This window comes from Phyllostomus hastatus, unplaced genomic scaffold (assembly GCF_019186645.2).
Source record: "Phyllostomus hastatus isolate PE091 unplaced genomic scaffold, TTU_PhHast_1.1 phas_scaffold_78, whole genome shotgun sequence".
Classification (NCBI taxonomy): Eukaryota; Metazoa; Chordata; class Mammalia; order Chiroptera; family Phyllostomidae; genus Phyllostomus; species Phyllostomus hastatus.
The window spans coordinates 98,837,160-98,863,047 of record NW_025334041.1 but is presented as its reverse complement, the minus strand read 5'-3'; the positions used below and the strand labels follow the sequence as shown (position 1 = coordinate 98,863,047).

Here is a 25,888-nt window from a genome sequence, read left to right as displayed (position 1 = left end):
CTTTAACCTTTGCATTTTAATTATAATGTGTCTTGTCGTGGGCCTCTTTGGGTTCTTGTTGCTTGGGACTCTCTACACTTCCTGGATTTGTATGTCTATTTCTTTCACCAAGTTAGGGACATTTTTTTTCCCTATTTCATTATTTTCCCAAATACAGGGTCCAGCACAAATAATGTCCCTTTGTTATTACAAAATCATATGCATACAATTCTGTAACATAGCAATATCATACTCAAGCACACCATGTGGCATTTTAGGTGAAATATTCAAATTACAACTATAAATTATTACACCCATATTATTACCTTACCAACCACACTCAAGCAGGCCTTTCTTCTGCTGGACCCTGTAGGTTTCCCATTTCTTGCTAGCTGTTTTCTCCTTCCAGCACCCCCATGATGTGACTGTTGGTATACTTGAAGTTGTTCCAGAGATTCCTCATTTTTTTGGATTCTTTTTTCTTCTTGCTATTCTGTTTGGTTGCTTTTTGCTTCCTTATATTACAGATCACTAATTTGATTCTCAGCTTCATCTACTTCACTGTTGTTTCCCTGTAAATTGTTATTTATTTCATTTAATGTATCCTTCATTTCTGACTGGATCTTTTTTATGCTGTTGAGGTCCTCACTAAGTTCATTGAGCATCCTTATGACCTTTTGAACTCTGCATCTAGTAGCTTGCTTGTCTCCATTCTGTTTTCTTTTTCTGGAGTTTTGATCTGTTCTTTAATTTGGGCCATGTTTCTTTGTCTCCTCACTTTGTTAGCCTCCCTGTGTTTGTTTCTATATTAGGTTGAGCTGCTATGTCTCCCAGACATGGTAGAGTGGCCTAATGTAGTCAGTGTCCTGTAGGGTCCAGTGGCACAGCCTCTCCTATTACCCAAGCTGGGTACTCAAGGTGCACCAACTACGTGGGGTGTGTACACCCTCCTGTTGTAGTTGAGTCTTGACTGCTGTTAGCACATGCAAGGTCAGCCACCACCTGTGTTCTTTCTGGGGTCACACAGCCTAAGCTACAAAGTGATCTGCAGATGGCTGCTATTTGTGCTGGGCTTGGATGTGCCCAGGTGAGGCCAAGCTGTGAACCACCACCCGCTGCTGATAGTGCTGGTCCTGTGGCAAGTTAGCAAAAGGTATGGGGCTCACTGAAGCCAGATGCTGCTTGTTTGAGAGAATTTAGGAAAATTTGAAACATAGGCCAAAACAAGTCATTTGTATGTAAAATTTACTGGAAACAGCTTGGGTGGGCCTGACAGTTGGGTGGGGCATGGACTCAGGGAATCGTCAGGCTGGGGCCAACAGTGTAACTCAGGTTGATGGAGACTCAGATACAGCGGCTGCCTGCTGGCTCTGTGGCTCTGTGGCTCTGTGGCTCTGTGGCTCTGTGGGAGAAGGACTCAGAAAAGGAATAATGTCTTCTTCCAGTACTTCTGTCTGGGAGAAAGTTGCTCCCCAGCTCCTCCCCGGATGCTGGGCAATGCAGTTCCTCCCCGTATGACTCTGTTGCCTTTCAGTCTGCTGCCCCCATGCTGCTGGAGCTCAGAAAGAGTGAGTCCCGTGACATCTGTGCATGGGCCCTTTAGGAGGAACTGTCTGGGACTCCAGAAGTTTCTGCCTTCCCCAGCCTAAATTCCCACTTGTTTTTACAGCTGGAAGTTATAGAGACTTATTTTCCAGGCACTGGAAACCTGGGTTGGGGGGCCTGGTGTGGAAGGCTGGTATATGTTGCTCCTTAGCTAGCCCTCTTGATTTTTATTTACCACACATGGCTGTGGGACCAGCCTGTTCCACATCTCCGCCCCTCCTACCAGTCTTGATGTGGTTTCCTTAATTGCATAGTTATAGGACTTCATTCAGCTTGATTTCTGATGGTTCTGAATATCAGTTGTTCTATGGTTTAGTTGTAATTTTGATGTGGTTTTATGAGTAGGTGAGCCATGTTTACTTACAATGCCCTCTTGACCAGAATCCCAGGCCTGTAACTTCTTTAGTGAAAGATTTTAAGTCAGCCCTGTCCATTGTTCTTCCTTATATTAATTAAAATTCAGAAACTGCTCCTTACTAGAATTTGGGAATCCAAATCTATGTATAAGATCCCAGGTAGAGGCATACCTTGTTTTATTGCCCTTCACTTTATTGAGCTTCACAGATGTTGCACCTTTTTTTTTTTTACAAATTAAAGGCAAGACCCTCCACCAGCAAAAAGATCATGACTCACTTTATGTAACACTTGCTTTATTGCGGTGCTTTGGAACTGAATCCGCAATATTTCTGAGGTATGCCTGTGCTTCGTGTGCTACCTGTAAAGGCTTCCATTGCTCCTCCTGGAGACTTCCAGAAGAAATGTAAAATGAATCTGGCAGTTTCCACGTTGCCCCAGGCTCCATTGGGTGTGTTACATGAACCCAAAATCCAATTTTTTTTAACTTCAAAATGCACCTGATCCCAAAGAATTTCAAATACATGGGATGGTGGACCTTCAGTACATTTTTTAGAGACTGTCAAATTCTGGAATTTTCAAACTGGGAGAGACGTTGGATATTAGTGTGCAGAACTCTCTCACCTTATAGATCAGTACAGTAGTATGAGGCTCAGGGTCATTGATGTCAAGCTAATGTGGGAGTAGGGACCCAACTCAAATGTCACACGGTATTTACAGTGCATTCTGAGTCTGGGCATTTTAAAATCAAATTTATGATTTGGGTAAAATAATGAAGCTTAAATGACTTACAGTGGTGGCAAGAGAAGCCAAAATAATTCTTAAAGCAAGTCAACTAAAGTAAGTTACATCTGTGGTGATAAAATACTTTGAATTAATGTCTGTAAATGATTATGTCTAAAGGAATACAGTAATTATTCACACAGTATAAGATATATTATTCATTCATTTATTCAATATACATTCAAGCATCTACTTGTGTCAGACACGTACCTATGAACTGAATAGGCTCTTCTAACAAGGATGCTTCAGGCATTTTATTGGAGTCTTTTGTGTGTTTATTTTAATTTCCAACACATATTTGTTGAATTGTTGCTGTACGTAAAGACTATAAATCCATATTTGGAGACGTCTTGCAGTAGGTCAAGCAGCATTCCCTCAGTGTTCAGCAGAATACAAGATGCCCCTTCTTAGACTTCTCACCATCTTTGTGTTCCACCCACTGGTCCAAACCACCCCCTTTCCCATAGGTTACTGCAGCTGCTCTATAGCTTGTGTCCCTGCTTTGACCATGATGCTCAGAATGGCAGCCACAGGGATCGTTCGAGATGTACATGAGCCAGATCACATTACTCCTTTTCTCAAAACCCTGCGATGGTTCCTACTTTCCTAAGACAGAGTCAGTTTTTAGGATGGCCTAGTGTCCCCTCCTCCTTTGTGTCAAACTGCTGTGTTCAAGCTTGACCCCCAAGAACCAGCAATAAGAGTTTGTGGAAGGTTCTGGGAAGGTGAGTGTTATGGTCAGATCGCCACCTCTTTCTGTGCTTGAGACACTGTGATGTACAATAGTTGGAGGCGCCACTCTCAAACCTGAAAATAGCCTTGTTTCCAACAGAGACAGCGAGCACATCCGATTGTTCCTCTGGTCCCTTCATGACTTGCCTCTACTGCCATTGCTTCTCTCACCTGTCTCCCCGTCTGTTCACCATTGTCCTTTGGGCCATGCCCCCCACCTCACCGTTGTTCCACAGAAGCGGAGGTGCATCAGAGGAGTGTGCATGGGTGCTGGAGATGGCAAGGAGTGCCTGGAGGGGGTGGGCGTGGTGGTGTTTGTTCGTACGTAGAGGTGTGGAACGTGCTGTGAGGAGAGCAGAGGCTGACTGTCTGGTACATTCTGGTAGTAATTCCCCTTCCCAAGCTGACCCCATATAAAAAGCAGCCTGGGCGTTCCCTCCCTGGGGTGGGACGCCACAGGTCAATGTGTGTTTCTACCTTCTGGCGTTCTGTTGGGCTATGTGGACCCTTCAGCGTTCCTGTGACTACAGGATTTGGGATCCTCTGGACTCTGAAATAGCCCAGATTTTGTGGAGAGTACCTTTCACTACAAGTTCTGCTAGGAATTCCTGGGCAGAGACTCCCTGTAAACAGGATCAGCAGGTGGTGGGCAGTTCGTGCTGCAGGCAGCTCACAGACAGACCTGTTCAGGACCAGCCCCCACCCAGCCTCTGGAGAACCCTGCCCCTCCTACAGCAGCTCCAGTGCTCGATGTCGGCTCTGCAATGACCTCTGTGTTAACTAAGCATCTGCACTCAGGATCCAACATAATCCTTAGACAGCTCTGGGCAGGGCTGGCTCCCAGGAGGATCTGGTTTAGTGCTTTGCTGTTGCCACCTTGAAATTCTTAATCACTTTTAAGCAAGAGGTCCCACATTTTCATTTTATATTGGGCCCCACACATCATAAGGCCGGTCCTGGCCCCCAGTCGTCTGTGCTCAGGAATCTCTGGGAAGTCTTGTTTCCTTCAGGTTCCCAAAGTCTTTAACATTACTCCCAGGGGACAGGAAGCACAAGCAGGGCCAGGAGCCCCTGGCCCACCTCAGAGCCCCTATGTGGCTTCAGCCTCCCCTCTCATGAGGAAGGGGGCAGGGGGAAGGGGGTTCAGAGGTCCCTGCTGCTCTTCCCACACCCTCTCCCTCTTGGAGTGAAACCTCTATCCCTCTCACTATTAGCTCTTTACCAAGGGGCTCCTCAGTATTACACCTTTAACAAGGTTGAGTTTACAGGAGAAAGCCATCACCTCATCCTGTTTACTTTTCGGTACCTTGTCCTGGCTGCACATCCACAGAGAAAGGAAATAGCTCAGCGGGGAAAGAGAGTTTGTTCCCGACTTGCACTGCTTGAATTCTCATTCTCTCTCTATCGCTCGCTCATTCTGGGACTTGGGGCAAATGAGCTAAACATCCTGTGCTGTGATTTCCTCGTTTATGTGTGTTTGGTGCCATTGTTCAGCCCCAGCTCCTGGCCACCCCGTGAATGAGTGGTGTCCACACGTCCTGCCCTCCACAGCCCCGCTCGGCTGCTGGAGACCCATGCCCGTGGCTGCTTTCATGGAGTCACTCCATCTCGTACTTGGTCTGCTGCTTTCTGTTTTCCCCCACATTATTGTCTTTGCTAAAGAACTCTGTATTCTCATGATGTGCCTGAAGTAGAACAGCTTCAGTTTTGTCATTTGTGCCTCCTGAGATGCTTCAGGATTAATTTGCTGTAGGGCCCACTTGTTCATCTTTCTGGCAGTCCAGCGTGTCCACAGGGCTCTCCTCCAACACTTTGTTTCAGATGTATGTATCTTTTTTTTTCCCTATCAGCTGTCTTCGTTATCCAACTTTTGCATCTGTACATAGTAATTGGGAGTGGGAGGGTATGAGTGATCTTAGCCTTGGCCTCTAATGACACATCTTGGCTCTGGTTGATCTTCCCTAATTCTCCCATTGCTGCCCTTCTGTCTCAGCCTTCCCTTGATTTAGTGGCTGCAGTCTCCATTTGATGGCTGAACCAGGGTAAGCAAAGTCTTAAATAATTTCGGTGTCTTCATAGTCTATGTTAAAACTGTATATTTTGTTTGTAGTTATGATTTTTTGTTGTCTTGATCTTCTGATTCAATCCTGCTTTGGCACGTTTTTCTTTCAGTTTCATCAAAAGTCATTTCAAATCATCGTTTCTTTCAGTAAGATGATGTCCTTGGCATGTCTCAAGCTATTGATAGTTCTTTCATGAATTTTCACTCCCCCTTTGTCTAAGTTTTTTGAACAGTATGTCCGTGTACAGATTAAATAAAAGGGCTATAAAATGTACCCTTGTCCGATGCCATTGCCTGCAGGAAACCATCCTGTCCATATTCTGTCCTGACAGTGGCTTCCTGTCCACAGCACAGGTTATGCATCAGGACACCCAAGTGCTGAGGGGCACCCACTTCTTTCAGAGCAGCCCATAGCTTTTCGTGCTCCACGCAGTCCAAGGCTTTATAGTCTATAAAACATAGACTAATCCTCTTCTGAGATTCTCTGGAGAACTCGAGTATCCAACAGATGTTCACAGTTGGGTCTCGAGTGCCTCTTCCTTTGCAGAGTCTGCTTGAACATCCTGCATTTCTAGCTCCGTATAAGATGTTGGTTTTGTTGCATCACCTGAGCATCACGCTATTTGTGTGGGAAATTAGAGTGATGGCCTAATATTCATTTTATGTACCACACTCCTTGGCATCTCCTTCGTGAAGATTGGGATGCACGTTGAACATTTCCAGGCTGCAGGCCATTGTTCTGTTTTCCACGTTTGCTGACACATTCTTATTAGGTTTTGACAGATGCAGACTCTGTGGTCTGAAATAATTCTAATGGTTTCCTGTCTACCCCTGATGATTTATTTCTTCCCAGTGTGTTCAGGGCAGATTTCACTTTACTTTCTAGAATTACAGGTTCTTCCTCATAGGAATCTTCTGCAGGTTATCTGTCATCCTCCTGTCTCTTCTTTATGGATTTTCAGTATACCGTTTCCGCTCTGGGCCAATGGGCAAATAATGTAAGTTTCTATGCTGCAGTTTTCTCATTTATAAAACAGGTGTTTACTGGCCCCATCCATGGGCCTCCCCCTGAGTTGTTATTAGCATTCCAGGCACACACATAGAGCTCGGGGCACAGGGCTGAGTAATGTCAGTGAGGATGTTCGTGCCCATTTGCAGGGCTTGCTTGTTTGACTCATAATCAACTTCTCGAAGTTGCACTTTGCCATCTGCCCATCAGGCTTTGGGCTTTCTAGTGCACCAGGGTGGAGTTTTCCAATGTGTGGCTGAAGAATCACTGAATTAGAAGCACCTGGTGGTGCAGCCTGGCAAGCCGAATTTCCAACAATCTGACTGTAGTCTGAGAGCATTCTAGCTGGGGAACAGCTTGATAGTGGTTCTCAACAAGTGGTCCTCAGCCCTGGGAACCACGACTCCTCCAGACCCACTGAGAAGATTCGCTGGGTGGGGTCCGGACATCTGTATTTTTAAAACACTTTCCACATAGGATCTGAGGCACAGTAAAAAGGGTGGAGCAGCTGCCTCTGGTCTTTGAGTATGTCAGGCCTAACAGCACCAGATCTCGAATCACCAGTGAGCACCAACTCTCTCCCTGCTGCCAGGCTTCCCTTCTTGGGCCAAGTAATTGGGAGGAAAGACTATTTTATTCCCCAAATAGTTTGTTCTCTCTATGTGTGACGGACCATAACCTTTCCTTCTGAGAGTCTACAGTGCTAGCATATCAAATGGTAACAAATAAGTAGTAACACAAGGAAGGCACATGCAGCAACTTCTTCATAGCTCCAGGTGCCAGCCTTTCCCGGGGCCAGAATCTGAACACATGTATAGCAAGTGTTCCCATTGAGTTGTGCGCCTAATGAAAAGACTCCAATAAAAAAGCACAGTAACCTAGTTTAAGTAACAACAACTTATAGTTATTGGTTAACTTCCTAAGTGCCCAATACAGGCTCAAGTTTTTGAATACATTGCATTGAATCCTTATAACAATGCTGTGACATGTGAGTGCTAATATTCTCTCAACTTTACAGATGAGGAGACCAAAGATTTGAAAGATTAAATAGCTTTCCATATCACACAGCTGGGAGGGAATCTACTAGTCTGGGCTGGGATATAAATCTAGTCTGTGTACTTAACCATTCAATGAGCTAGTGGAAACTAAGCAGTGTCCTTTAGGTCTGTGTTAATATTCGTGGTACCCATAGACCAGATCTCCCCTGTCAGGTTTCAGGGCTGTCATACAGAAGATTAGAAGGGTGCTATTATTTCCCACTTTCTGGTCTAAATGTAAAACCCGGGCAAAGGGCTGGTGAGAATTTGGTCTCAGAGGATTTAAGTGGGTGGTTGCTGTCTACTGCCCCCTGCTGGCAATCTGGACCAAGCTCAGGCCAGGGCTCCACATTTCTCATAGCAGAGTAGCGGAGATGGCCACCGTGTCCAGGATGGGGACACCTTACAAATCAGTGAAATGCCTTCAGTTTGTACTGACAAAAGTCTCTGAAATATGAACTTTTTCAGAACAAAAGGGTATTTCTGTGGTTTTAAATAATGAGAATAGTTCTTCCTGGCTCTCTTTTCACTGCTGTTGGATTTCTAACCATATTCCAGATATTGCCTTATATTTTTCTGACTCCCAGAACACAAGATAAAGAAGCAGATGGTGGGATTATTTCCCAGTGCAGTGGCCGCCTTGGCCAGCGAGGAAAGCATGGTTACATTAATGTTCTCTGCGTCAGTGCCAGAGACATTAAAATCAAGCTGGATGGACAGACGGAGAAGGGAAACACTGTCAGAACCTGGTCCGGGGCCTGCCACACGCCAGGGTCTCTCCAGAATGTGCCCAGAGGAGACCATGCTGTTCTCGTCATCACTCTTGTGTGCAGAGCAGCAGTGAGGTTCGGAAATGATGAAAACAACGCTATTAGGAAACTTGAATGCAGCTCTACCCACCACGGGGTCCTCAGGAAGTAATTCCTGCTGTCAGCGGTTATTCTGAAAGTGGGAATGGCTGTGTCCTATCTTCACAGGTAGACCCCTGTGGTGACTTGTGGGAAGTGACAAAATACAATTTATCTGTTTGAAGAACTGAGTGTTTGTGAAGAGCTGGGGTTGCTTTCTGAGAGAAAATGCTCACAGCTCATTAAGTTTATGTTGTAAACAATGAAAATGGAGCAGCTCCTCTCATTGCCCCCTCTCCCCGCCTGTATTTAGCCAGAAAAGGTCGGCAGCAGTCTAGCTTTGTTGCCTGTGCCGTGTGTAAAGCTCCTGCCTTCAGTGGAACCCTTTTTTTCCAGTGAAATTTCCTATGCAGACAGATTATGAGGTGCTGAGGGAAAAGCAGGGGTGGGGCCCTCAAACTCTGCATCCTGAGTCCTCATTTCCTGGCCTGGCCCGTGGGGCTCTTCCGAGGAGCCCAGGAGCCCCCTGGCCGCTATCCGTCGGTCTGGAAACACTGCTGGGCTTTGGGTGCCTTGACTGGCTCATTGGTCTTGGCTGAGATGGAAGGTTCCTTTTTGTTCCTAAACCTCTTTTTAAAAAAAAAAAAAAAGAAAGATGAAGCAGCTATTTTTAAAATGTTAATTACTTAGCACTTGTCAATTCCAGGTGGTAGGTTGTTTATGATAATCTTATTTCTTTCTGAATTGGATTCTGAAAACAAGATGGTAAAAAGTAGTGTGATAAGGAAATTAAATGCTTGTACACTGGATCAGACACAATGCCAGAACTTAGGGAAGAATTTTGATTTTTAAGCCACTTAGCCTAAGTGAGTGGACACATTGCGTGAGGCCACGGGGGCAGTGCATGCTCATTCTTGCCCAGCAGCTATGGGTGCCAGGCCCGCAATGAATTATAAAAGGATTGTGGCTTGAGAATTTCGATAACAGTTACAATATATAACACGGTGCTGAGATATATAACATGTATATATCTGTATATATGTATATCTATTATCTTACTGAGATATAATTGATCTATAACATGATAATTTGATACACAGTATGTGAAGTGGTCACCACAGTACATCTAGTAACATCCATCACCATGAACATCCATTCATACTTTTTTTTCTTGTGATGAGAACTTTTAAGATGTACTCTTTTAATAACTTCCACATATCCACTACAGTATTTTTAACTGTAGTCACTATGCTATACAATACATGCCCTTAACTTAATTTAGTTATAACCAGCAGTTTGTACTTTTGGCTACCTTTTTGCTTACCTTCACCCCCACCCCACCCCACTTCTGGCAACTGCCAGACTGTTCTCTGTACCTATGAGTTCAGGTGTTTTAATTTTATTTTTAGATTCCACATACAAGTGAGATTATATGACATTTGCCTTTCTCTGACAGACTTATTTCACTTAGCATAATGCTAAGGTCCACCCATGTTGTTCCAAATGGCAGGATTTCTTTTTTTATGGCTGAATAAAACTCATTGTATGCATGTATATGAACATATGTGTGTTTATATGCCACATTTTAAAAATCCACTCACCTACTGATGGTCACTTAGGTTGTTTCTATGCCTTGGCTGTTGTAAATTATGCTGCAATGAATGCAGATATCTTTTTAAGTTAGCGTTTTTGTTTTCTTTGGGTAAATATCCAGATGTGGAATTACTGGATCATATGGTAGTTCTATTTTTAATTTATGAGGCACCTCCACAGTGCTCTCCACATTGGCTGCACCAATTTACATTCTCACCAACAACACACAAGGGTTCCCCTTGTCCACACCCTCACCCACGCTTCTCTGTTATCTTTCTCCTAATAACCATTGTACTAACAGTGAGGTGATAGCTCACTGTGGTTCTGACTTGCATTTCTCTGATGATCAGTGATGTTGAGCACCTTTACATGGGCCTTTTGGTCATCTGTGTGTCTTCTTTGGAAAAACTTCTATTTAGATCCTCTGCTTACTTTTTAATCTAGATTGTTCTTTTGCTATTGAGTTGTATGATTTCTTTATATATTTTGGGTATTAATCTTTTATTAAATACATGATTTGCAAATATTTTCTCCCATTCTATAGATTGCCTTTGCATTTTGTTGATGGTTTCTTTTGTTGTGCAGAAGCTTTTTAGTTTGATGTATTTCATTGTTTATTTTTGCTTTTTGTGTCAGCTTCAAAAACATCACCACCAAGGCTGATGTCAAAGAGCTTACCACCTTTGTTTTCTTCTAGGAGATTTATGATATCAGGTATTATGTTCAAGCCTTTAATCCATTTTGAATTAATTTTTGTGTTTGGTATAAGATAGTGATCTAATTTTATTCTTTTGCATGCGGCTGTCCAGTTTTCCTAACACTATTGTATACTCTTGGCTTCTTTGTCATAAATTACTTGACCACATATGTGTGGGGTTTTTTCTGTTCTACTGAATTATGTGTCCGTTTTTATGCCAGTAGCATTCTATTTTGATAATGATAATTTTGTAATAGTTTGATGCCTTCAGCTTTGTTCTTCCTTCTCAAGACTGTATTGGCTATTCGGGGTCTTCTATGATTTGATACAAATTTTAGGATTGTTTGTTCCATTTCTGTGAAAAATGCTATTGGAATTTTGATAGGGATTGTACTGTATCTGTAGACTGATTTGGATAGCATGGACATTTTAACAAGGTTAATTGTTTTGATTTCTGTGAAAAATGCTGGTGGAATTTTGATAGGGATTGTATGGTATCTGTAGACTGATTTGGATAGTATGGGCATTTTAACAATGCTAATTCTTTCAATCCATAAGCACAGAATATCATTCCATTTACCTGTGTTATCTTCAGTTTCTTTCATCAATATCTTATCGTTTTCAACATATATATCTTTCACATCCTTGGTTAGGTTTTTTTCCCTAGATATTTTATTCTTTTTGATGCAATTGTAATGGGATTGTTTTCTTAAATTTTTTCTCATAATTATTAGTGTATAGAAATGCAGTTCAATTGTGTACATCGATTTTTTTTCTGCAACTTCACTACATTCAGTGATGAGTTCTAATAGTTTATGGGTAGAGTCTTTAGGATTTTCTACTGATGATATCATGTTATCAGTGAAGACAGACAGTTTTACTTCTTCCATTCTGATTTGCATGCATTTTTTTCTTTTTCTTGCCTAACTGCTTTCAGGTTTCCAACACTATATTGAATAAAAGTGGCAACAATGGGCATCCTTGTTTTATTCCTGATCTTGAGGGAAGGCTTTCAGCATTTTACCCCTGAGTATGATGTTAGCTGTGGGCTTGTCATGTATGGCCTTGATTGTGTAGAGGTAATTTCCTCTATACCCACTTTTTGAGAGTTTTTATCATGAATGAATGTTGAACTTAGATAAATGCTTTTTCTGCATTTACTGAGATTATCATAATGATTTCTATCCTTCCTTTCATTTGGTTAATGTGGTGGGTCACATTGATTAATTTGCAAATGTTCAACCATCTTGTATCCCTGGAATTAATGCCACTGGATCATGGTGTAAGACACTTTAAAAAAAAAGATTTTTATTTATTTACTCTTAGAGGGAAAGGGATGGAAAAAGAGAAGGAGAGAAATATTGATATATAAGAGAAGCATCAGTGTGTGAGACAAACATCATCAATTTGTTGCCTCCCACACCCAGGCACATGCCCCAGCTGGGAACTGAACCAGCGACCTTTTGCTTAGTGGGACAATACCCAACCAGCTGAGCCACACTAGTCAGGACAGTGTAAGGTCCATTTAATGTGTTGTTGAGTTTGGTTTGCTAATATTTAGCTGAGGATTTTTTTGCATTTATGTTCATCAGGGATATTGGCCTATTATTTTCTTGTAGTGTCTTTGTCTGGTTTTGGTATTAGGTTAATCCTGGCCTCATAAAATGAGTTTGGAAGAGTTTCTTCCTTTTGAATTTTTAGAAGAGGCTAAGAAGGATTGCTATTAATTCTTCTTTATTTTTTTTTCTTTCTTTTTTTAAAATATATTTTATTGGTTATGCTATTCAGTTGTCTCATTCCTCACCCCCTTTATTCCCCTTTGCCCTGCACACCCTCTCCCACCTGCATTCCCCCGCTTTAGTTCATGTCCATGTGTTATAAGTTCTTTGGCTTCTATGTTTCCTATACTGTTCTTAACTTCCCCCTGTCTATTTTCTACCTACCATCTATGCTACTTATTCTCTGTACTTTTCCCCCCCATTCTCCCTCCCCACTCCCACACTGATAACTCTCCATGTGATCTCCGTTTCTCTGATTCTGTTCCTATTCTAGTTGGTTGCTTAGTTTCTTTTTTTTTTTTTTGTTCAGTTGTTAATAGCTGTGAGTTTGTTATTTTACTGTTCATATTTTTGACCTTCTTTTTCTTAGATAAGTCCCTTTAACATTTCACATAATAAGGGCCAGTTGGTGATGAACTCTTTTAAGTTTATCTTATCTGGAAAGCACTTTATCTGCCCTTCCATTCTAAATGATAGCTTTACTGAATAGAGTCATCTTGGATGTAGGTCCTTGCCTTTCTTGACTTGGAATACTTCTTTCCAGCTCCTTCTTGCCTGCAAGATTTCTTTTGAGAAATCAGCTGATAGTCTAATGGGAACTCCTTTGTAGGCAACTCTCTCCTTTTCTCTTGCTGCTTCTAAGATTCTTTTCTTATCTTTAATCTTGGCTAGTGTAATTAAGATGTGCCTTGGTGTGTTCCTCCTTGGGTCCAACTTCCTTGAGATTCCCTGAGCTTCCTGGACTTCCTAAAAGTCTGTTTCCTTTGCCAGATTGGGAAAGTTCTCCATTATTTTTTCAAATAAGTTTTCAATTTCTTGGTCTTCCTCTTCTCCTTCTGGCACGCCTATGATTTGGATATTGGAATGTTTAAAGATGTCCTGGAGTTCCTAAGCCTCTCCTCATTTTTTTGAATTCTTGTTCCTTCATTCTGTTCTGGTTAAATGTTTGTTTCTTCCTTCTGCTCTAAACTGTTGATTTGAGTCCTGGTTTCCTTCCCTGGTTTCACTGTTGGTTTCCTGTAGATTTTTCTTTATTTCACATAGTGCAACCTTCATTGCTGTCTGGGTCTTTTTTTATGCTGTTGAAGTACCCTGTGAGTTAGTTCCTGAAGCATCTTGATAACCAGTGTTTTGAAGAGTGCATCTGATGGGTTGGCTATCTTTTTCTCACTTAGCTGTATTTTTTCTGAAGCCTATATCTGTTCTTTCATTTGGGCCATTTTTTTTTATCTCCGCCCACCTGTTATGTAGTAAGGGGTGGAGCCTTAGGTATTCACCAGGGCGGGGCAACCATGCGGCTGTGTTGTGACTCTGTATGTGGGGGAGGGGTTCCAGAGGGAACAGTGCCACTTGCTTCTCTCTCTGCTGGTTTTCAGTCACTTCCCCAGCTACCCACAAGAAAACTGGGCCCTTCTGGTGCTAATTCCCAGGTGGGTGGTTTGTGTACATTCTAGGACTCTGTGGGTCTCTCCAAACTCTCCTGTGAGGCTGGGAGTTTCTCCTGCTGCCACATCAACCCCCACTGGAGTTTTCAGTCAGAGGCTTTGAGACTTTATTTCCCTGTGCTGGGACCCTGGGTTGTTTGGTCTCTCTCGCTTCCCAGTTGTTCCTCCCTGTTTATCTGCACATGAATGTGGGACCTCTCAGTCTTCAATCCACTGCCTTTCTGGGCCCTCCAGCCACCACCTTGCCTCGAGTCCTCTCCACCCGGCTGCCAATCTCCACCCCTCGTACTGGTCTGGATGAATGTTTCTTCTTTAACTCCTCAGTTCTCAGACTTCCATACAGTTTGATTTTCTGTCAGTTCTGGTTGTGTTTTGTTTTTAAATTTGTTGTCCTTCTTTTGGTTGTGCAAGGAGGCAGAGTGTGTCTGTTGATGCCTCCTCTGGGCGGGAAATCCTAATTCTTCTTTAAATGTTTAGTAGGAAGACTGGTGAGGTCATCTGGTATGGGACTTTTCTTTTTTGGGAGGTTTTTGGTTACTGATTCAATTTCCTTACTTTTTTATTTATCTGTTCTTATTTTCTGTTTCTTCAGGATTAAGTCTTAGAAGTCTGATGTGCTTTGTGGCAACCTGAGTGGAACTGGTGAACATTATACTAAGTGAAATCAGCCAGTTGGAGAAAGACAAACACCATATGATTTCACTCATATGTGGAATCTAGTGAACAAACTGAACTAACAAGCAAAATAGAAACAGAGCCATAGATAGAGAATAGGCAGACAGCTCTGGGGGATTTGGGGGAGTGGAGGGATCGAGCAAGAAGGAAAAAGAACTCAAAGACATGGACAACAGTGTGGTGATTGCAGTAGGGAGTGGGTGGGTGGAGGTGGAAGGGGTATAAGGGGGATATCTGGTAATGGGAAAATATAATAAAAATAAACTTTTTAAAAAAGAAGTGTGCTATGTTTCTAGGAATGTATTCATTTCTTCTATATCATCCAATTTGTGGGCATATAACTGTTCATAGCAGTCTTCATAATCCTTTGTATTTCTGTGGGATCAGTAGTAACATCTTCCTTTTCTGATGTTATTTGAGTCCTCTCTCTCTCTCTCTCTTTTTTGGTTAGTCTAACTGAAGGTTTGTCCTTTTAGCTTATCTTTAAAAAAAACAGCACTTTCTTTCATTAATCATTTCTATTGTTTCTCATTTATTTCAGCTTTGATCTGTGTTATTTCCTTCCTTCTGCTAATTTTGGGCTTAGTTTGCTTTTCTTTTTCTTGTTCTTTGAGCCATAAATTTAGTTGTTTGAGACCTTATTTGTTAATGTAGGGTTTTATCACTCTAACTTCCTTCTTAGAACTTCTTTTGCTGTGTTGCATAAGTTTTGGCATGTTACATTTTCATTTTCTCAAAGTATTTTTGATTTATTTTTTGATTCATTGTTCATTAAGTAGAAGAATGTTGTTTATCTCCACATATATGTGAATTTTCCAATTTTTTCTTATAATTGATTCCTAGTTTCATACCATTGTGGTCAGAAAAGATGCTTGATATTTCATTCTTCTTAAATTTGTTAAGATGTGTTTTTTGCCTAACATATGATCTGTTCTGAAGAATATTCCATGTGAGCTTGAGAAGAATGTGTATTCCTTTGCTTTTGAATGGAATGTTCTGTAAATGCCTGTTAAGTCCATATGGTGTTTATGTGTCCTTAAGGCTAATGTTTCCTTACTGATTTTCTGTGTGGATGATTTATCCATTGGTAGAAGTGGAGTATTAAAGTCCCTATACTGTATAGTATCTATTTTTCCGTTTAGGTCTGTTAATATTTTATTTATATATTTTGGTGCTCCTATGTTGGGTGCATAAATATTTATAAATGTTATATCCTCTTGATGGATTGATCCCTTTATCATTATGTAATGACCTTTGTCTCTTATTACAGTTTTTGTCTTAAAGCCTATTTCATCTTATATAAATATAGCTACCCTGACTTACTTACTTTTGGTTTCCATTTGCGTGGAATATCCTTTCTATCCCTTTACTTTTAGTCTCTGGGCATCCTTACATCTGAAGTGAATCTGTTGTAGGCAGCATATAGATGGATCTTGTGTTTTTAATCTATCAGCTATTCTGTCTTTTGACTGGTGAATGTGTTTTTTATATTTAAGGTGATTATTGATAGGGGTGAACTTACTGCCATTTTCTTCATTGTTTTCTGGCTATTTTTAAATTCCTTTCTTCTTTTCTTGCTCTCTTCCCTTGTGATTTGATAACTTTCTGTACTAGTATATTAGATTCCTTTCTATCTTTCCTGTATCTACTATAGGTTTTTCCTTTGTAGTTACCAGGATGCTTACATGAAACAATTTGTATTTATAACAGATTATTTTAAGTTGATAACAGTTTAAATTTGAATGCATTCTAAAGCTCTATATTTTTACTCTTTCCAGTATTTTGTTTCTGATGTCACAACTTACACCTTTTTATCTTTTGTGTTCATTAGCAAATTATTGTAGTTATCATTGTTTTTACAGTTTTTTTCTGTTAACCTTCATACTGGCTTCCTAAATAATTTATGGACCACTTTTACAGCATCTAGGTTATTTTAAATTTTACTTAACATTTGTCTTTACTGGTGAGATTTATACTTTCTTATGTTTTCCTGTTGCTAATTAACACCCATTTGTTTCTGCTTAAAGAAGTCCCTTTAATGTTTCTTGTAAGCCCAGTCTTGTGGAGATGAACTCCTTTAGATTTTACTTGTCTGCAAAACTCTCTTTCTCTCTCATTCAATTCTGACAATCAACTTTTTTAGGTAGAGCATTCTTGGTTGGGAGTTATTTTCTTAAGCACTTAGAATATATTGTGCCACTCCCTTCTGGCCTGAAAAGTTTCTGCTGAAAAGTCTGCTGGTACACTTAGTTTACTAGTATATAACAAATTGTTTTTCTCTTGCTGCTTTTAAGATTCTCTCCTGTCTTCAACTTTTGAAACCTTAATTATAGTATGTGTATGTGTTGGTGTGGGTTTTTGGATCATCTTATTCGGACCTTTCTGGGCTTTCTGGATCTGGGTGTCTGTCTTTTCTCTCAGGTTAGGGAAATTTTTGACCATTATTTCTTCAAATAAGTTTTCTACTTCTTTCTCTCTCTTCTCTTCCTCCTCTTCTTCCTCCTCCTCCCCACCCTGGGATTCTTATAATATCTCTTAAACTATCTCCACTTTTTAAATTCTTTATGTTTGCTTCTTTGATTGGTTAGTTTCATTGCCTTGTCTTTGAGTTCACCGATTCTTTCTTCTGCTTCATCTAGTCTGATTTTGAAACTTTTTAGTGTATTACTCAGTTCAGCTCATGTATTCTTCAGCTCTGTGATTTCTGTTTGCTACTTCTTATGTATTTTTAAAAGATTTTATTTATTTTTAGAGAGAGGGGAAAGGAGGGAGAAGGAGAGAAATATGTGTGTGGTTGCCTCTCACATCCCCCTACCCCCAACGGGGACCTGGCCAGCAACCCAGGCATGTGCCCCAACTGGTAATTGAACCAGTGACCCTTTGGTTCACAGGCCAGCACTCAACCCACTGGGCCACACCAATCAGGGCTACTTCTTATATATTTTATCACTTTGTTGGAAATCTCATTTTGTTCATGGATTGTCCTCCTGAGCTCAGTGAGTGTCTTTGTGACTATTATTTTGAACTCCTTATCAGGTAAGTGACGTCTCCATTTCATTGAGGTCTTTATCTTAGATTTTATTCTTATTCTTTTTTTTTCAGAATATGTTCCTTTATTTCTTCATTTTCCTTGACTCTGTGTGTTGGTTTCCATGCATTAGATAAAACAAGCATGTCTCCCAGCCTTGAAGAGGTGACCTCATGTAGGAGACGAATCTTGCTGTTCAACTCTGCCCTACTTTTGCTTGTCTCCCAAACCTTTGTGGTTGTCTAAGCAGCCTGCTTTGTTCTTAGTGGCTCCAAATATTGAGGGTGTGCCAAGACCTTCAATGTCCCAAAGGGAAGGCTCTCAGTCATCACCTAGATTCATACTGATTAGAATCTAGACCCTTAGGCAGCAGCTTTTAAAGTTTGCAAATGTATTCCTTTCATGGGAAGAGTGGGAGATGGGCCTTTCTTTCTGGTGCCTCTGCACTGAGCCCTGGGGCGAAGACCAGCTAAGGACTGTTGCTTTGTTTGCTATCACCCCAGTGAACACAAGCCCCACCGGCCACCAGAGCCAGGCTACCGAGGGACATGTCATCTTTGTGGCAGGCACAGGAGCTGGGTGCCAGGTATGTGCACAGCTTTTTTCCTTTAGATACAGCAACCAGGGGCAGGGCAGAGGGAGAGCGCAAAGATAGCACTCTCCAGCCTCCCTCTTCTCTGGAGGGGATTGCAGTTGGCCCCTAGATATGTGTTTAATTACAAGTTTACCCCTCAGGGCACAGCTATGAAGCTAAGTTAATAAGCCTCTTTCACAGAAAGACTGGGTATCTGTCTGCGGCCTCTCCACTGTGCCCTGGGTGGGTGTTCAGGGGAGCAGGGAAGCCTGTTAGGAACTATTTCTCTGTTTATTGCAATCCTGTGGGACCTGGGAACATGGGCATCTCTGGCCTTCAGAGCCAGGCGGTCAAGAGGTGACCCCTGGGCCGTAGCCATAATAGCTAGGGTGCCGCATATGTACACAGGCTCCTTTCCAGGAGATACTGGTGAACTGGAGTAAGGCGGAGGGAGAGCTCAAGGAGGCAGCCTCCTGCCTCCTTGGTCTTTGGAGAGTATATCAGTTTGCTGCTAGTTGTTAGGTTGAATGCCTTCTCTTCAGGCTGAAGCTTCAAGTTAGGCAAATAGGCATTTTTCACAGAAAGACCAGGCATTTCACTCATCCTGTGCACTGGACCTTGGAGTATAGCTATGGTGAGTCTATGTGTGTGGGTTCTTTTAGAGCTATTTCTCAGTGTGCTATAGCCTTGTAGGTTTCATGGGCATGAGCCCTGTTGGCTTTCAAAGCTACTTGTTTTGGGAGCTCATCTCTCACGTACAGGTTTTGAAAGGTGGGTTGTCACATATAGGGTGCAAATCCTTTACTCAGAGTTCTGAGTTCCCTCCTGATTGTTGGTTGATGTGCCGGGGGTGGGGTTTGTGGTGAGATTGTGTCTCAGCCTCTCCTACCCATTTTGATACAGATTTTTTCTTGTTCATTCAATGTATAGCAATTGTTCAGCTAGTTCTGGGGTTTCTTTTACAGGAAATTGTTCTATATGTATCTGTAGATTAGGTGTGTCCATGGGAGTAAGTTCAAGATCCTCCTTTGTCACCAACTTGAACTGGAATTTCAATATCGTTTAGTTGGTTTTGGTGTGCAGATACTGCTTAGAAATGTCTGGCTTCTCCTTAGAATGTGAATTCCATTAGGGCATGAGTCTGGCTCGTTCATGGTGCCAGCATCAATCTTGGGCATGTAGTAGGTGCTCAATCAAAAATTTTTGAATAAATGAATACATTTTTCCATCTTTGAATACCCTTATTGAGAATAAGGATATTGTTTATTTGTTGGTATCTCCAAGGACTCAAGAAATGTTTGTTTTTTGAACTTTTATCTTATTCATTCAACAATTTGTACTGAGCATCTGTTACATCCCAGCCACCATGCTAGGTCCTGAGAGTCCAGCAGTGGGTGAAGCTGAGAACACTTGTCTCCACAGACATTAGAGAGAGATAGTGAACAGTAAATAAAAAGTAAATTATTTGATGCTTTTTACTGGTGTTGAAATATAATTAATATCTCTCTTTACTTCCTGTTTCTCAAGAACAAAGTGTTATATCTTTTCTGTAACAAAATTTTAGATGATGCAAGGCCTGCTGGGGAGACAACAAACTCACCGCCCCTCTGGGAGGAAACAGGGATACGTTGATCAGTAAATAGTAACTGAACCTTTGGAAAGGGGTAGGAGAGAGATAAGGACAAGAAAAGAAGAGTGGCAAAATAGTGTTGCCACAAGGCAGAGTTTCTTCACAGCTGAGCTGCCAGCTCTGTCAGCCTGCCATCGATCCTGGCTGCTTGTACCACGCAGCTGTCCTTTACAACCCTGAAAGCCCATCATGATGTTTACAGTGGAGGATTTTGAGCAATTGACCCTGAACTAGCTGTTGCCAAGATATCTCTGCTTTCTCCTCACAGTGGGAATAGTAATCTGCCTGTGTGTTGTCTCCTTCCACTTTAAGACACATAACAATGAAATCAGAGCAAGAAGTGAAAAGAGTTATCACATGTAAAAATAGTCTTGTGCCTTAAGAACTACATTTTTAAAAATGATTTTATTTATTTATTTTTAGAGAGAAGGGAAGGGAGGGAGAAAGAGAGGGAGAGACACATCAATGTGTGGTTGCCTCTCACATGGCCCCTACTGGGGACTTGGCCCGCAACCCAGGGATGTGCCCTGACTGGGAATCAAACTGGTGACGCTTTGGTTCACAGGCTGACTCTCAATCCACTGAGCTACACCAGCCAAGGCAAAAAACTACTTTTTTTTGTAATTAAATGAATTATTTCATTTGATCCTTTCAAGACCACAGTGAATTAGGATGAGGATTCTAGTTAGAGGATTAATGTATCCCCAATTAACCCTTCTGTTGTCTCAGCATCCCGTCCCTGGCTTAGCATTACCCTGGATTTTTAAAATAGACTTAATTTTGTTTTAGAGCAGGTAGGTTCATGGCTAAAATGTGTGACATTTACAGAGGTTTTTCATATTCCCCCGACCGCATACTCACATAGCCTCCCTGGCTCTCAGCGTCTCCCACCGGAGTGATGCATTGGTTCCTGGGGGCAAACCTGCACTGACATGTCGTTGTCTTCCGGTGCCCACAGCTGACAGTGGGGTGTGCGTTTGTATGGGTGTTGACACATGTGTAGTAACGTGTATCCAATATTGTGGCTTACTCTTGGTGTTACATATTCTATGCTTTTTGACACACACACATAATAACATGCACCTAACATGTGTCTAGCATTATTTCTATAGAATAGTTTCATGGACCTAAAAATCCTCTGTGCTCCTGGCTGGCGTAGCTCAGTGGATTGAGCGCGGACTGCGAACCAAAGCATCACAGGTTCAATTCCCAGTCAGGGCACATGCCTGGGTTGCAGGCCACGGCCCCCAGCAACTGCACATTGATGTTTCTCTCTCTCTCTCTCTCTCTTTCTCCCTCACTTCCCTCTCTAAAAATAAATAAATAAAATCTTTTTTAAAAATCCTCTGTGCTTTGCCCATTCATCCCTCTGTCTTAGACTATTTTATTTTGTAATTAAGTGTTATTAGAATTTTATGTTAAAAATATTTTTAAATCTTCCCAGTCAGGGCACATGCCTGGGCTGCAGGTCATGGCCCCCAGCAACCGCACATTGATGTTTCTCCCTCCCTTCCCTTTCTAAAAGTAAATAAATAAAATAAAATAAAAATATTTTTAAATCTTTAAAATCCTCACCCAAAACCATGCATATTGATTTCTAGAGAAAGGGAAAAGGAGGGAGAAAGAGGGAGAGAGAGAAACATCAATGTGAGAGAGAAACATCAATTGGTTGCCTCTTGCACACCACCAACTGGGGATCTGAACCTGCAACCTGAGTATGTGTCCTGACTGAGAATAAAACCCACAACCTTTACATTTACAGGACAGTGCTCCAATTAACAGAGCCACACTGGCCAGGGTTATACTAAAAATATTTTTGAGAGGCTTAGTTTACAGATTCATCTTTCAACATGACAAAACTACCTTCTTATTTAAAAAATACTTCAAAAATTATGTAAATTATTTTAGAAGCTCCTTTTGCTATCAGTGGGTCCCAATTTTGATGATAAGTTACATGGCCTCCATAGTTATAGTCTACATTTTATGGGGAGAAAACCAAAGTTCTTCTCCCTGTGTGTGGCCACTCCATTACAGAGCAGGACTAAAGCCCAGACACTCTGACTTCTGGTGCTTCTATGCCAAAAGCTCACAGAGCTCACTGGTGAGGCCACTGAGATTTCACATCCTTACCTTTTTGAAAGTCACGAAAGTAGGATTGCTCCTATACTTCTAATTCAGTCATGAGAAGATTCATGATATAAGTAAGTAAGTAATGAACCTAGTTAAGGAGCAGAACAGACTGCGAGGAGCCTGAGACATCACAGCTCCGACAGGGCAAGAAGACCTGCCAAGTGGGTAAAATTCTACAGAGGCGGAAGTTCGGAATTAAAAGGGGGACTGTGCTTTTGGAGAAGATTCCGTGAATTGTTTGATGTTTGATGGTATTTTGTGACTGAAATTAGAGTTTCATTTGCATATATCTGGGACATGGTACATCTGTTCTCCCACAGAATGAGTCTGAGTTCTGAGCAAATGCATATTAAACTTGCCTAATATGATAATTAGCCATTCTGTAGTATCAGCCACATATAATTTTTAAAAAATATTTAATTATTTTTTTAGAGAAGATGAGGGAGAAAGGGAGAGAAACATCAATATGTGAGAGAAACATTGATTGGTTGCCTCTCATACACACCCCCAACCAGGGCCTGGCCTGCAACCCAGGCATGTGCCCCAATCAGGAATTGAACTGGAAATGTTCTGGTTTGCAGGATGATGCCCAACCCACTGAGCCACATCAGTCAGGGCAGCCACATGGAATTTTTAATGCAATGTTAACATCCTGAAGATTGAAGTGATTACTGACTTTTCTATAGCAAGTCAGAAGGAAATAATTTCAAAAAGGGCTAGATGTTCACAAAGACTGATTACTCTTACATTCATTTTAAGATGTGGTTTTAAAAATATATCCAGCTGTAAACATAGATAACTGTCCCAAGTCAGACAGGAAAGAGCAGTCACTCTTTTGCAAAATAGATTACGAGGGGGTGGGAAAAACGACCAGCAGACCAGCATGTGTGAGGCAATGGTAAGTAACACAGAATGGTATGTGGACTTTGTCCTCCACCCCCAGGAATTTTTAAGATGGGTTGCATTAGATGCTTTCTTAGTGAAAGGGTATTTACTTTAGGTGTCTTATTGTAAATGACGTGAAGGTATGCTTTTATTTGACTTCTATATTTTTGTCAGGCCTCTCTATCCGGAGCGTGTGCTGGAAAGCAGACCGCCTCCTAGCGGGGACGCAGGACAGCGAGATATTCGAAGTGATCGTGCGAGAACGAGACAAGCCCATGCTGATCCTGCAAGGCCACTGCGAGGGGGAGCTCTGGGCTCTGGCCCTGCACCCTAAGAAGCCTCTGGCAGTGACAGGCAGCGATGACCGCTCTGTCAGGTGAGGCCCCAGCCGTGGCTGTGATCACCTCACTGACTTCCTTGGGATAACAGGTTGATTTGGGCCAAATTTACTTGTTACTTAAGAGAAGGATCAATCACAGGGCAGAATCACACAGTTTCCACCTGGAATGTGAAGACACTTAGTTCTGCAGCAGTTAACTTCTTGGCATTTCGTTATCTTTCTTTGGCTCCGTCTTAAGTCATGGAAAGGAAATGTCCTTAGAAGTGAAAATGCTGCTGGTGAGATGGGCTTCCAGTCCTGAGAGCTAAGCACACTCCTCTGTGGTAAGAACACATCTCCCCACTTCCCTTCGGCCCAGCCACGGGCTACATGGCAGTTTCACAGTTGAGTTCAGACACACGTCATCACCATTAGAACTTACATTCTGGTTGCAAAGTTATCTTTGGCACATGAGTATGTAATTATTTCTTTATAGATTCTCAGATGAATTTTAACATTGTCCTCAAATCAAAGGGAAGTGCTGGTGCCTGAGAAAATATGCAGTTTTATTAGGGACTCAAATGTTCTTGCAATGGATCACATGTTAGTCTTTGAGAGCATGATGTTGCATAAAAGGAGCAATGTGAGGATGCTTTCCAATACTATTGTGGCTGTTGAAGCACTGTCCATGCGATTTGAAAGTGTGAGATGAAAACCATTACACTGATTTCAGTGGTTTTGTATTTATTATTAAGCTTTAAATGTGCTTCACAACAAACAGACCAGAAAAAGACTGAGCAATCAGGAAAGGAAGAGACTGATTCATCGATCCGCTGAGTACTGCCTCTGGATTTTAATAGTTAAAATAGAACATTGTAAACTACACTGAAGGTTCCCACTTCCCCCTTGCCCTTATATCTCATCAAAATGCAGTTGGTATACTTATAGTAAAGTATAATCTCAAAATAAATCCACTCTTTAGTCTGTACCAAGCACCAAGTCTCATCAGTCTAAAGATCAGTGAAGACGACTCCAGTTGTCTCCTCATGGGACAGAAATGCGTATTTGGCTTATACTTGTCTTCACTCACTTTTTCCTCTTGTCTTTCTTTTCTTTCCATTACACTGAGCCTTCCCCCAACAGCCAAAATAATGCCACTGAGTTGTTCAAACACCCGAGAAAATCAATTCATACCCATCCAGATGGAAATGATTTCAAGAACGTCTTTGGCCTTTGTATTTTGATAACTGTATTGTGTCTCAGAATTGCAAACTTCCCCGAGGAGCCCTGATGGCCAGAATTTGTCTTTTTCTCAACCATTAATTGGGCTAACATTTTAAATGTACTTTTACACTGAATATGGAAATTTAGAAAGGGTATAAATCGTAATTTCTTGAGAAAGATTAGCTGAGTGACTTTATAGGGAGAGGGCAGTTGACTGAGGGGTGATGGTAAAGGAAAGCTTACATTGTTGAAAATAGTACATAGCTAAAAACAGCATGAGATTATGAATAATGGACGAGGTATTGAAAGAATAATATAAGCTTTAGACTGAACAGTGCGAGCTGCCTAAGGGATCAGTAAGCCATTCACTCTGCAACTCTGTACTGTGAGGAGCTGGCCCCATCCTTCCTGACGTCAGAATGCATTAGAGAAACTCAACCGCATGTGCCTTACTCTTGGCGCTATGGTAGAACTCTAGACTGTTGGTCTGCCTAGCACATACTGTTGTGTGTTAAGAGAAGATTGTCTGCAAAGTACTAACAGATAGAAGTCAGATACCACAATGGCAACTCACATGTAAACCCTCATTTATAGCTTCAAAAATTTAGTTCATGTTTACTCAGGTTGAGGTGCCTGGAATAGTTGTTCCCGGAGCAGCAGAAAACTGTTAGATGCATTTGACCCTTGACTCACATTTCTCTAGCAGTAGCTGTGCTTCTCAGCGAGGGGCACTGTGGGATGTCTGCCCCAACCATGAGTGGGCCTATCAGCAGTGGGCTATCCAGGGAGCTTATGAGGAAAGACAGCATATGACTAGACAGCTGATTTTGGAACCGCCTTGGGCAGGGGTATCATTGGCTCTTCTCCATCTCTGCTGTTTTCTTTCTAGGGAGGCCAACAGATGGAATGTGAATTTCAATCTATATGTGTTTACATAATATACTTAGTAAAAGGGTACTCATATTTTTAAAAAAACTAACAAGAATAGCATCTAGGAGTACTTCTTATCCTATGAGAGTTATTAATAACCACTGGTATAAGTAAAGAGTAATTTTTAATCTCCAAAGAGAAAAGTGAGATTTCATATAAAGGTAGTGTTTAAAGTTACCTTTCTCTATGAATATCAAAACCTTTGGAAGTATTATCTTATTTTATATTTCTTTCTGGGTATTTCTAATGGGGGAAACGACCAAGACAAGTAAACACTGTCTCATGCTGGGAGGAAGGACACAGCATCTTTTCTTGTTGTTATCACATTGTAGTGAGCAGGCCTTCCTGCCTTGGGCTGCCTGATGGTGATGAGTGGTGGTTTGTTTTTCTTTCTCCCTGTGTCCTTGTGCTCAGGCTGTGGAGCCTGGCTGACCACGCCTTGATCGCCCGCTGCAACATGGAAGAAGCTGTGCGCAGCGTGGCTTTCAGCCCCGATGGATCGCAGCTGGCTCTGGGCATGAAGGACGGCTCTTTCATTGTTCTCCGAGTCAGGCATGTATCCTGGTATTGA

At 41.7% G+C, this 25,888-nt stretch overlaps 1 protein-coding gene across 1 annotated transcript in view; it reads left to right on the top strand.

Moving 5' to 3' along the window:
• LOC123811340 (echinoderm microtubule-associated protein-like 6) overlaps positions 1–25,888 on the top strand; it is a 126,890-nt gene extending 101,002 nt beyond the window's left edge. Inside the window, exons 8-9 of the mRNA XM_045827296.1 lie at positions 23,019–23,220; positions 25,732–25,888. Coding sequence (XP_045683252.1) covers positions 23,019–23,220; positions 25,732–25,888 — 359 coding nt within the window. The remainder of the gene's footprint in view (positions 1–23,018; positions 23,221–25,731) is intronic.